This window comes from Oncorhynchus keta, chromosome 19 (assembly GCF_023373465.1).
Source record: "Oncorhynchus keta strain PuntledgeMale-10-30-2019 chromosome 19, Oket_V2, whole genome shotgun sequence".
Lineage (NCBI taxonomy): Eukaryota > Metazoa > Chordata > Actinopteri > Salmoniformes > Salmonidae > Oncorhynchus > Oncorhynchus keta.
The window spans coordinates 16,385,522-16,397,643 of record NC_068439.1 but is presented as its reverse complement, the minus strand read 5'-3'; the positions used below and the strand labels follow the sequence as shown (position 1 = coordinate 16,397,643).

Genomic DNA, 12,122 nt, shown 5'->3' with positions numbered 1-12,122 from the left:
TCCCAGAACGACAGCAAAGGACCTGAAGATGCTGGAGGAAACAGGTACAAAAGTATCTATATCCACAGTAAAACGAGTCCTATATCGACATAACCTGAAAGGCTGATCAGCAAGGAAGAAGCCACTGCTCCAAAAGCACCATAAAAAATCAAGACTACGGTTTCCTACTGCACATGGGGACAAAGATCGTACTTTTTGAGTGTATGTAAACTTCTGACCCACTGGGAATGTGATGAAAGAAATAAAAGCTGAAATAAATAGTTCTCTCTACTATTATTCTGACATTTCATATTCTTAAAATAAAATGGTGATCCTAACTGACCTAAACCATGGAAGATTAAATGTCAGGACTTGTGAAAAACTGAGTTTAAATGTATTTGGCTGAGGTGTATGTAAACTTCCGACTTCAACTGTATAAGGATTATTTGTGAGGATAACAAAGAGAGTAGCCTTTTCTGGGTGTTTGGAGTCATACCTTGTGGGATTGGTAATAATCTGAGAAAGATTTAGGGAGTCCCATTGCTTTAGGACCTGGTCAGGTGGTTTAAACATTTCCCAGTTTAGGTCACCTAGCAGGACAAATTCCTACTTAGTGTAAGGGGCCAGGAGAGAGTTTAGGGCAGGTAGGGTACAGGCCGGTGCTGATGGAGGACGATAGCACCCAGAAACGGTCAAAGAGTAATTTGAAAGATTAAAGCTTAAAACCAGCAAATCAAATAGTTTGGGGACAGATTTGGAGACAATCGAGCAGTGAAGTTGATCCTTGGTAAAGATTGCCACTCCCCCACCTTTGGAAGATATGTCTTGCCGAAAAAGATTATAACCAGAAAGGTTAATATCAGTATTCAAAACACTCTTCTTTAACCATATCTCAGTAATGCATGTCAGTTCAGTGCACACAGCATAACAGAAAATTACAAATCATTTTGTAGAACAGACACACGCCTGTCTGTATTGGCCTAATGCCCTATTCGCACAGAAGAAGTTTGGTTATGTATTTATTACCCAAGCATGCCCGTTTTCCCAGCGGACTATTTGGCCGGGTTTATTTTTACCAAACGGCGCACATAATTATTTTTTTCCCCCTCACTCAAAATGGACTGTTATGACGGAAGGCTGGAGGCTCTTCTAGGAGTGAAGATATTTAAAATGTCTGGGGAGAGAATAACATTGGCCGTCAGTTTGGAGAAAGTCAAAATAATGCATATCAACAAGACCCATGAACTGTAACCTGTGCAGACAATTAAATGACAGTATTTGGCAATTTATCAAGTCGTTGGCACAATATCGACCGTTTTCTCTTTTCAAAGAAATGTATGGCACTGGAAAGGTTGTTCTGTCATTTGCACGGATATGTATTATCAGAGGACCCGGGAGTTCGAAAAACATGTTATTAAGGACTGGGATAATAAGCTTACTGCCAATTAAAAATTACTGACATGGCAGTCGAACAGGATTAAAATTGCAAATGTGATTTGTGATCATTTCCTTAACTCTGCCCCAATAGGGCTAAATATATATATATATATTTTCAGTTGAAGTCCGGAAGTTTACATACATCTTAGCCAAATACATTTCAACTCAGTTTTTCACAATTCCTGACATTTAATCCTAGTAAAAATTCATTGTTTTAGGTCAGGTAAGATCACTATTTTAAGAATGTGAAATGTCAGAATAAAATGAGAATTATTTATTTCAGATTTGATTTCTTTCACATTCCCAGTGGGTCAGAAGTTTACATGCTATCAAATACTAATTGAGTGTATTGCCTTTAAATTGTTTAACTTGGGTAAAACGTTTCAGGGAGCCTTGCACAAGCTTCCCACAATAAGTTGGGTGAATTTTGGCCCATTCCTTCTGACAGAGCTGGTGTAACTGAGTCAGGTTTGTAGGCCTCCTTGCTCACACTTTCAGTTCTGCCCACACATTTTCTTTAGGATTGAAGTCAGGGCATTTGTGTACCTTGACTTTGTTTTCCTTAAGCCATTTTGCCACATCTTTGGAAGTATACTTGGGGTCGCTGTCCATTTGGAAGACCCATTTGCGACCAAGCTTTAACTTCCTGATTGATGTCTTGAGATGTTCCTTCAATATATCCACATAATTTTCCTCCCTCATGATGCCATCCATTTTGTGAAGTGCACCAGTCCCTCCTGCAGCAAAGGACCCCCACAACATGCTGCCACCGTGCTTCACGGTTGGGATGGTGTTCTTCAGCTTGCAAGCCTCCCCTTTCCTCCAAACATAATGGTCATTATGGCCAAACAGTTCTGTTTCATCAGACCAGAGGACATTTAACCAAAAGGTATGATCTTTGTCCCCACATGCAGTAGGAAACTAGTCTGGATTTTTTAAATGGTGCTTTTGGAACAGTGTCTTCTTCCTTGCTGAGCAGCCTATCAGCCTTGGATATAGATACTTTTGTACCCGTTTCCTCCAGCATCTTCAGGTCCTTTGATTTGTACTTTTCACACCGAAGTACATTAATCTCCAGGACACAGAAGGCTTTTCCTTCTGGAGCGGTATGACATCTGCGTAGTCCCATGGTGTTTATACTCAAGTACTATTGTTTGTACAGATGGACTTGGTACCTTCAGGCATCTGGAAATTGCTCCCAAGAATGAACCAGACTTGTGGTCTACACCCGCCCCAAGGTCTTGGCTGATTTATTTGGGTTTTCCCATGTCAAGCAAAGGGGCACTGAGTTTGAAGGTAGGCCTCAAAATACATCCACAGGTACACCTCCAATTGAATCAATGTTAGCCTATCTGAAGCTTCTAAAGCCATGACATCATTTTCTGGAACTTTCCAAGCTGTTTAAAAGGCAGTCAAATGAGTGTGTTAACTTCTGACCCACTGGAATTGTGAATTTTAGTGGAGAGTTTGACTCCAAACTAAGGGTATGTAAAAACCAGCCTCCTGTCTTCCCTCTGGAAACTTCTATTGCTGATCTACAGATTTCAAAAACTTCTCCAGAATCAGAATGGAAATCCAGCACATTGACAGAACTTTAACCCCAGAACAATTATCTTCTGGCAGAGTTGTAGTCTTATGGTTACTAGTCATGAGCCATAACAGTTACAACTACACTAGTGTTAGGTCATTGCTTTGTAACAAAACTCAGCCCAGGCAGAGGGGGTGGTAAAATGAAGCATATAAACCTTTATTGAACAGCTTCTTGAAAAAAATATTTACAAAGTGAATATACAGCAAAAGACATACTGTTCAAGGGATTCAAGTATGCAACCACGGGGGGGGAGACTAGTTTCATGGGAGGGAGAAGAGGGGAAAGGGGCTAGACAGTGAACAGAACAGCCATGCACCACCTTGAAAATACATGTCTGACAAATGATTTTATGGTTGGGGGAGAAATAAATCAAGATTTCATATGATCCACGGTGTTAATTTTCAAACAACTATATATTGACTGAGGAACTAGTCCCTGACAGTTTTGGATGAGGAATAGGTCCATGAAAAGAGACAAATCACCCATCCCCTTATTTCCACATCCTACCCATTTCTCCACATCCTCCTCAGTCCCTTTCCCAGTAAACAATGTTGTCCTATCACTAAAATATGTACCAAAGCACAGGCTTTCACCTGACTGCTTTGCACTAAACACTATGGCTAAACATATTGTAAAAGTCAAAAAAAAAAAAAAAAAATACAGAGGGGCGAGAGAAGAGACACAGAGAACAGTCCCGAGAGACAGGATCAGGGACAGGATGGAGGTCAAGATCAGGGGGGCCCACAGGAGACATCAGCTGGGCAAGGAAGGGGTGCTACTGCGCCTCATCCTCAGGACAGGAGTGCCAGGTCAGCCTCTCCTCGTAGAAGGAGATGACCACCTGAGGGCAGCGAGTGTTGGCCTCCCGGGCCGGGACAAGGTCTGCCTCGTCCGAGTCTTTCCTGAAGAGCCAAGGGACAGTGGTTGGTGTTTACTAGTGGCTACTGAGCCGAATAATAAGGTTGACCTATTCAGCTAGTAGCACTATTCAGCATAATGAAGTTCAGGTGCACATGATAAAAATAGAATGTGAAGTTCCCAAAGGCAGTTATTTTAAGAGGTGAATATTGTAATAAACAGGGAAGATAAATTACATGAGGAATGGCTTAGGCTGTGCAACACTGAAAAGGGATTGATATTAAAGAGGAACAGCACAAGCGAGGAGGTCGTTTTACAATTTGAGACTCACCACTTCATCAAGAACATAAGTTCTCCACTACTGTCAGTTGCACCGATGATCCTCTCTGGGTCCAGGCTCCTGGCAAATCCCCGTGGCTTGTCACTCTGAAACACACACAGTACAGAAATAAACTACAGCTTCCATGCAACCCATTTGACAAATCTGAACATACGGATACAATAACCATTGCACACAGACTAGCTGACAACACCACCCTACAATGATTTTAAACACTCACCACATCCTTCTTCTTCTTGGCTTTGTTTTCCTCTGTCTCTGGCTCATCTGTTGAGGACTTCCTCTTGTTGGAGTCAGGCTTTTCTACCACGTTCTTCTGGGCTTCGAGGAAGGCCGAGATCAGCTCGGGACAGTCCAGGTTATCCTCTGGCTCCCAAGTGTTATCCGCTCTGAAAAGGAAAGAGTAGTTAGTGGATATTTCTACAAATGACCATCAGCATGCTGGTAAGAAGAGTAACACATGCTCTAGAAATGCAGCAGAGTATTAACATTTTTCAAGTGAGCTATACCTGTAACTAAAATGGCAGTCAAGTTCAATTCACAACTCAAGATTATTTAAACAAGCTAGGTTCTGCAAGATAAGCATGCCACAGACAAGCATGACCCCATATCAGGGAAGCACTTCCAGACCTGGGTCCCCGGAACTGTGCACTCACTCTGTAAATCCTTTCCACTTGAGGAAAAATTCCACCTTCCCATTGACGATGCGCTGGTCCATCACCTTCTCCACAACATACTCCTCCGGCGGCTCTGCCTCCAGCACCTCCTTCTTGCCTTTGCCATTCTGCTTCTTACCCATGTTAGGCTGCGAAACAAGAGGGGAGGTTTTCATCTTTTTAAAGAGACGAATTTGGGTTTTAATAACATGAGACCACCTGACACAATGTTTACACAGGTTATTGTCCAGAACAGGGTTTCCTTAACTCAAACCCCCGTCCATCCCCATGCATGCTTGGTTTTACCCTCTAGCACTACACCGCTGATTTGAATAGCCAACTCATTCAAGCTTTGATTTTTAGTCAGCTGTGTAGTGTTGGGGCAAAAACCTAAATGTGCACTCAGGGGCCACCCCCAGGACTGAGTTTGGGACACCCTGGTCCAGAATATCAATTCAATAATTAATAACACTTGTAGTTTGCTGTACGCACACAAACTGGCCAGTAAAAACCTCTAAGTTACAACTGGGGGGGGGTTCAATTTATCATAGGAATGTGATACAAAATGAGGCAATTGTGTGTCGGCTGTTGAGTGTTTATCCAACTGGATAATACACTACGTTCAAAAGTTTGGGGTCACTTAGAAATGTCCCTGTTTTTGAAAGAAATCTCTTTTTGTCCATTAAAAAAAAGATTGATCAGAAATACAGTATTAGACACCATTTGTGTTGTAAATGACTATTGTAGCTGGAAGCGGCAGATTTTTTAATGGAATATCTACATAGGCCCATTGTCAGCAACCATGTGTTCCAATAGCATGTTGTGTTACCTAACCCAAGTTAATAATTAAAAAAAAGGCTAATTGATCATTAGAAAACCCCTTTGCAATTATGTTAGCGCATCTGAAAACTGTTGTTCTGATTAAATAAGCAATAAAACAGTCCTTCACTCGTTGAGTATCTGGAGCATCAGCATTTGTGGGTTCGATTACAGGCTCAAAAGGGCCAGAAACAAAGATCTTTCTTCTGAAACTTAAAATTAAGGCTATTCAATGCAAGAAATTGAAGATCTCATACAACGCAGTGCACTACACCCTTCACAGAACAGCGCATACGGGCTCAAAACAGAATAGAAAGAGGAGTGGGAGGCCCCGGTGCACAACTGAGCAAGAGGACAAGTACATTAGTGTCTAGTTTGAGAAAGTCCCCAACTGGCAGCTTCATTAAATAGTACCCGCAAGACACCAGTCTCAACATCAACAGTGCAGAGGTGACTGCGGGATGCTGGCCTTCTAGGCAGAGTTCCTCTGTCCCGCGTGATTTATTGGGGCTTTTTCTTTGCAACCCTTTTACTTCTTTGCTTATTTTAGCAGTTCTTGCCATAATATGGACTTGGTCTTCAACCAAATAGGGCTCTTTGTATTAGAGGTTGACCGATTGATCGGAATGGCCGATTAATTATTCATAACAATCGGCAATCGACATTTTTGGACACCGATGATGGCCGACTACATTGCACTCCATGAGGAGACTGCGTGGCAGGCCGACTACCTGTTATGAGAGTGCAGCAAGGAGGCATGGTAAGGTGCTAGCTAGCATTAAACTTATCTTATAAAAAACAATCAATCTTAACATAAATCACTAGTTACCTACACATGGTTGATGACATTAGTTTATCTAGCTTGTCCTGCATTGCATATAATCGATGCCTGTCCATTTATCATTGAATCATAGCCTAATTTGCCAAACGGGTGATTTAACCTGTTACTCCTACCCCCTACTTTTTCGAACATTTCAGCACCCTGCTTCTCATGCCAGGAATATAGTATATGCATATGATTAGTATGTGTGAATAGAAAACACTCAGACGTTTATAAAACTGGTTAAATCACGGCTGTGACTATAACAGAACGTGCGTTTCATCGAAAAGTGCAGGAAAATCTGATCACCTAAAATATAAAAATATATCCATGCGCAACTTCAACCGATTGATAAAGGTGAACCACATTAAATGGGGCCGATTTTGCAATATCTACAGCTTCCACACGATGTCAACAGTCTTGTCATTTGCCTACGATTTGTTTCTTGGCCAAACGAAGAAGAGACAGCCCATTTCTTCAGGTCTCCGACCCGATATTTTGGTTGAGATTTACCCGGACATTATTTCCAGACGTACAGCTATAGAATATACATCGCCGCGTGATCAATTTGATCGCTTATTAACGTTTACTAATACCTAAAGTTGCATTACAAAAGTATTTCGAAGTGTTGTGAAAGTTTATCGTCAACTCTTTTAATTAAAAAAAATGACGTTACGTTATAAAACGCTATTTTTTTTGTTGATCACACAGTCTTCATAGATCGATATCTAGGCTATATATGGACCGATTTAATCGAAAAAAGACCCAATAGTGTTTATGGGACATCTAGGAGTGCCAACAAAGAAGATGGTCAAAGGTAATGAATGTTTTATATTTTATTTTGCGTTGTGTAGCGCCGACTATGCTAATTATTTTGTTTACGTCCCCTGCGGGTCTTTTGGGGTGTTCCATGCTATCAGATAATAGCTTCTCATGCTTTCGCCGAAAAGCATTTTAAAAATCTGACTTGTTGCCTGGATTCACAACGAGTGTAGCTTTAATTCAATACCCTGCATGTGTATTTTAATGAACGTTTGAGTTTTAACGAGTGCTATTAGCATTTAGCGTAGCGCATTTGCATTTCCAGATGGGACGCCTGCGTGTCAGGTAGGAGCAAGAGGTTAACAAGCGCATTTGCAAAAAAGCATAATCATTGCGCGAATGTACCCAACCATAACCATCAACGCCTTAAAATCAATACACAGAAGTATATTTTTAAACAAGCATATTTAAGAAATTCATGTTAGCAGACAATATTAAACTAGGGAAATTGTGGCTCGTTGGGAACTAATTTGCCAGAATTTTACGTAATTATGACATTGAATTTTGTGCAATGTAACAGGAATATCTAGACTTGCGGAACAGTTTTGTAATTTCACTGAAAGAATAAACGTTTTATTTTATAGTTATAATTATAGTTTCCGTATTTGACGATATTCATGACCTATGGCTCGTATTTCTGTGTGTTATAATTAAGTCTGATTAGATATGGCAGCAGCAGGCTCGTAAGCATTCATTCAAACAGCACTTTCGTGCGATTGCCAGCAGCTCTTCGGAATGCTTCAAGCATTGCGCCATTTATGACTTCAAGCCTATCAACTCTCGGGATTAGGCTGGTGTAACCGATGTGAAAAGGCTAGCTAGTTAGCAGAGTGCGCTCTAATAGCGTTTCAAACTTCACTCCGAGAGAGATTCTCGCGTAAAGTACAGAGGTAGCCATTACTCCAATCGGCCCTAGAGAAAAACGAATGGTCCCAAAGGATATTATCGAATTGATATTAGAAAAACACTGAGGATGGATTCTAAACGTTTGCCATGTTTGTCGATATTATGGCGCTAATTTGGAATATTTTTTGGCGTTGTGGTGACCGCAATTTCCAGGCGATTTCTCAGCCAAACGTGAAGAACAAACGGAGCTGTTTCGCCTACAAAAATTATATTTGGGGGAAAAAAAATGAAGTTTGGCTATCTACCTGGGAGTCTCGTGAGTGAAAAGATCCGAAGTTCAAAGGTAAACTATTTAATTTGATTGCTTTTCTGATTTCCGTGACAAGGTTGCCTGCTGCTAGCAAGGCATAATGCTATGCTATTATAAACGTACACAAATGCTTGTCTAGCGTTGGCTGTAAAGCATATTTTGAAAAGCTGAGATAACAGGGTGATTAACAGAAGGCTAAGCTGTGTCTCAATAGATTTAATTTGTGATTTTCATGAATAGGAACATTTTCTAGGGATATTTATGTCCGCTGCGTTATGCTAATTAGTGTCAGGCGATGATTACGCTCCCGCATGCGGGTTTGGGAGTCACTAGAGGTTAATAGGGAAAGGGGGCAGCATTTTCACTTTTGGATAAATAGCATGCACAATTTCAACTTCCTGCTACTCATGCCAGGAATATATTATATGCCTATGATTAGTAGGTGTGGATAGAAAACACTTTCTAAAACAGTTTCTAAAACGGATTCAATCATGTCTGTGACTAGAACAGAACTTATGTAGCCTATGACCGTTCCCTCAGTTGTCTTTGCCAAGGGATATTCAATAGCGACCATTTTACAGTTTCTACGATTTCCACGGGATCACCAGTCTGGAATTTGGTTGAAGTTAATCATTGGTGCAACGAAGAAGAAGCACATCCTGGAACAACGTTACACTGTTGAGAGTTACGCAAGATGAAAAAAGGTGCATGGTTTGTTTACTTGCTCTATTGAATACAGATTGCCCCTTCTACAATTTGATCGATTATTAACGTTTAAAATACATAAAGTTGTATTACAAAAGAAGTTTGAAATATTTTGACAGTTTATAGGCAACTTTTGAAATGTTCTGTAGTGATGTTGTGTTTTGGCAAGCTGTTTTTTCCCGGATCAAACGTGCTTTATAAATGGACATTTTGGGTATACATGGATGGAATTAAAATCGGGAAAAAAGGACCAATTGTGATGTTTATGGGACATATTGGAGTGCCAACAAAGAAGCTCGTCAAAAGTAATGCATGTTTTATATTTTATTCCATGAGCTCAGTCTCTTGCGCGCCTGTGCGAGTTCGTTGCGTTCCATTGCATTTCCAAAGGAATTCTCCGGTTTAAACATTATTGAAGATATGTTAAAAACATCCTAAAGACTGATTATATACATCGTTTGACATGTTTCTACGAACTGTAATTGAACTTTTTTGACTTTGGACCTAGTGCTCGCGCCTCATGAACTTGGATTTGTGAACTAAACACGCAAACAAAAAGGGAGGTATTTGGACATAAATTGACTTTATCAAACAAAACAAACATTTATTGTGGAACTGGGATTCCTGGGAGTGCATTCTGATGAAGAGCAAAGGTAAGTGAATATTTATAATGCTATTTCTGACTTCTGTTGACTCCACAACATGGCGCGTATCTGCATGGCTTGTTTTGGTGGCTGAGCGATGTACTCAGATTATTGCATGGTGTGCTTTTTCCGTAAAGCTTTTTTGAAATCTGACACGGCGGTTGCATTGAGAAGTATAACTTTAATTCCATGCATAACACTTGTATTTCTCAACATGATGCGTATTTCTTTAAATTGATGTAGCTCTCTGCAAAATCACTGGATGTTTTGGTAGCAAAACATTACTGAACATAACGCCAATGTAAACAGACTTTTGGATACAAATATGAACTTTAACTAACAAAACATACATAACATGAAGTCCTATGAGTGTCATCTGAAGATCAAAGGTTGGTGATTAATTCTCTCTATTTCCGCTTTTTGTGACTCCTGTCTTTGGCTGAAAAAATGGCTGTGTTTTTCTGTGACTAGGTGCTGACCTAACAATCATATGGTATGATTTCGCAGTAAAGCCTTTTTGAAATCTGACACTGGTGGGATTAACACGTTTCTTTAAAGCTGGTTGAGAGAATTCCAAGACTGTGCAAAGCGGTCAAAACCAAAGGGTGGCTACTTAATCTCAACTATATCTTTGTTTAACACTCAGTTACTACTGGCCTACATATTGACCCTCCCCCCAACCAAACTTGCATAAATTGGAGAAAAACTACCTACAACGTTTAAAAAATGTTTGCTATTTCCCCAGAGCATGTCCAATTACATTAATATTTTAAATGACCAGTACAGGTCCACACCATGATGTCTGGGTACTCACAAACCATTCCAACACAGAAAAGCTGCTTTTTTAAAACATGGTTAACAATTATCATATTTTGGCGGGGAAAAAACAACTTCACTCGTACCACAAATAATAATTCATAGAAATCTGGAAACACTGGACAGTTACTAAAAGTATTGATACCTCTGTCCCAAATATTGCATTTCCCATCGTTCTGTTATCCTCCTTATTGAGCTTTGAACACAGTCTCTTCAAGTCGGTAGTTGCCAAGCAACATTAGATCGTTCGATCAAAATGCTGAAAGTGGAGGGAATCACAGAGCTCGTGCGTCTTGCACTTCAATATCCTCCGAACAAACTAACTACTAGCTAAACAAAGGGCTCACAGGTTGTCATTTTATTATCGCAAACGTTTGCTAGCTATATGAAATTATAGACGTTGAAGCGCACAGAAGTTAACGTTATGCACAATCCGTTGAGCCCCCCTCCCCCAAAGCCATTTACAGGCCTAGTCTAAGGCCTGTATTGATTTTGCTAGCAAAGTTAAGTAACTACTCAATTTAATATGGATGTTAAACTAACTTTCACTAGAAAATAAACGTTACTTTCTAAGCCATATTGTAGCGATTGTCTAAACTCTTAATTTTACTCATTACGATCTATCCAGATGCCTAGTCACTTTACCATGCCTTCACATACATACACAAACACCTCAAAAACCTAGTACCTCTGCACATTGATTTGGTACCCCTGTATATACAGTAATACATTGTATTTTATTCCTCGTGTTACCATTCCTATTTTGCATTGTAGGGAAGGGCTCGTAAGCAAGAATTCCACCGTAATTCGACACCAGCGCATGTGACCAAATTTGATACGAAACAACCGGCGGGAGCTTAGCCAACTAGGTAGTGTGCCAACATTAGCTAACTAAATAAACGTGTTATCCAGTTGTGGTAGATTGCTTGTTAAGTGGAATTCAACTATGTTCCCTACAAGCTTTCAGGGGCTTATCAGACGTTAGGTTAACAAAGGCCGGACAAATTGTGATTGCAAGGCCCAAAACCTGCAACGTGAATTTAGTTACACTAGGTTACCTGGTTGATTGGTCAGTGAGAATTAGACCTTCCTTTCCTAAAATGGCAGCTAGCTAACAAGTTACATAAGCTTCCTAGCAAACACAATGGAATCACTTTGTCAGTGTAGCTAGCTAAACTGTAGCAAGTTGGCTACTGGTGGCTAGCATGACCGTGCGCTAAAGCAAAAATAAAGACGACACATATACACCACATCAATTATAAGTGTACAGCCTATAATTTACATAATCCTTTGACGTTGGATCTTGAGGGACTCACCTTGAAAATCAAGAAAAAGCTGATGCAGAATGTACGACGGAAAAAGAACAAGCTGCTTCGTCCTTACCCGCGTGCGGTGCAGAATATAAGTTGCTGCTGCGCGCGCGCGCCAAAAATAAACCTCCCTTTTCTACGGGTGCCGCAAGGGTAACTAAACTTCCTT

The 12,122-nt window shown here is 40.4% G+C and overlaps 1 protein-coding gene across 2 annotated transcripts; it reads right to left on the bottom strand.

The window, feature by feature from the left end:
- Positions 1 to 3,137: 3,137 nt before the first annotated feature.
- LOC118378475 (chromobox protein homolog 3-like) lies at positions 3,138 to 12,122 on the bottom strand. Of its 2 annotated transcripts, none has more exons than XM_035765463.2 (5): positions 11,960 to 12,122; positions 4,862 to 5,010; positions 4,426 to 4,594; positions 4,197 to 4,291; positions 3,138 to 3,909 (listed from the first exon to the last, which is right to left on the bottom strand). In XM_035765463.2, exons 2-5 carry the CDS (start codon positions 5,002 to 5,004, stop codon positions 3,783 to 3,785), a joined length of 534 nt encoding a protein of 177 aa, XP_035621356.1. In that variant the 5' UTR covers positions 5,005 to 5,010; positions 11,960 to 12,122; the 3' UTR covers positions 3,138 to 3,782. The 2 variants fall into 2 exon arrangements, with proteins under 2 accessions (XP_035621356.1, XP_035621355.1); XM_035765462.2 differs by having other exon boundaries at positions 4,862 to 5,037; positions 11,960 to 12,114.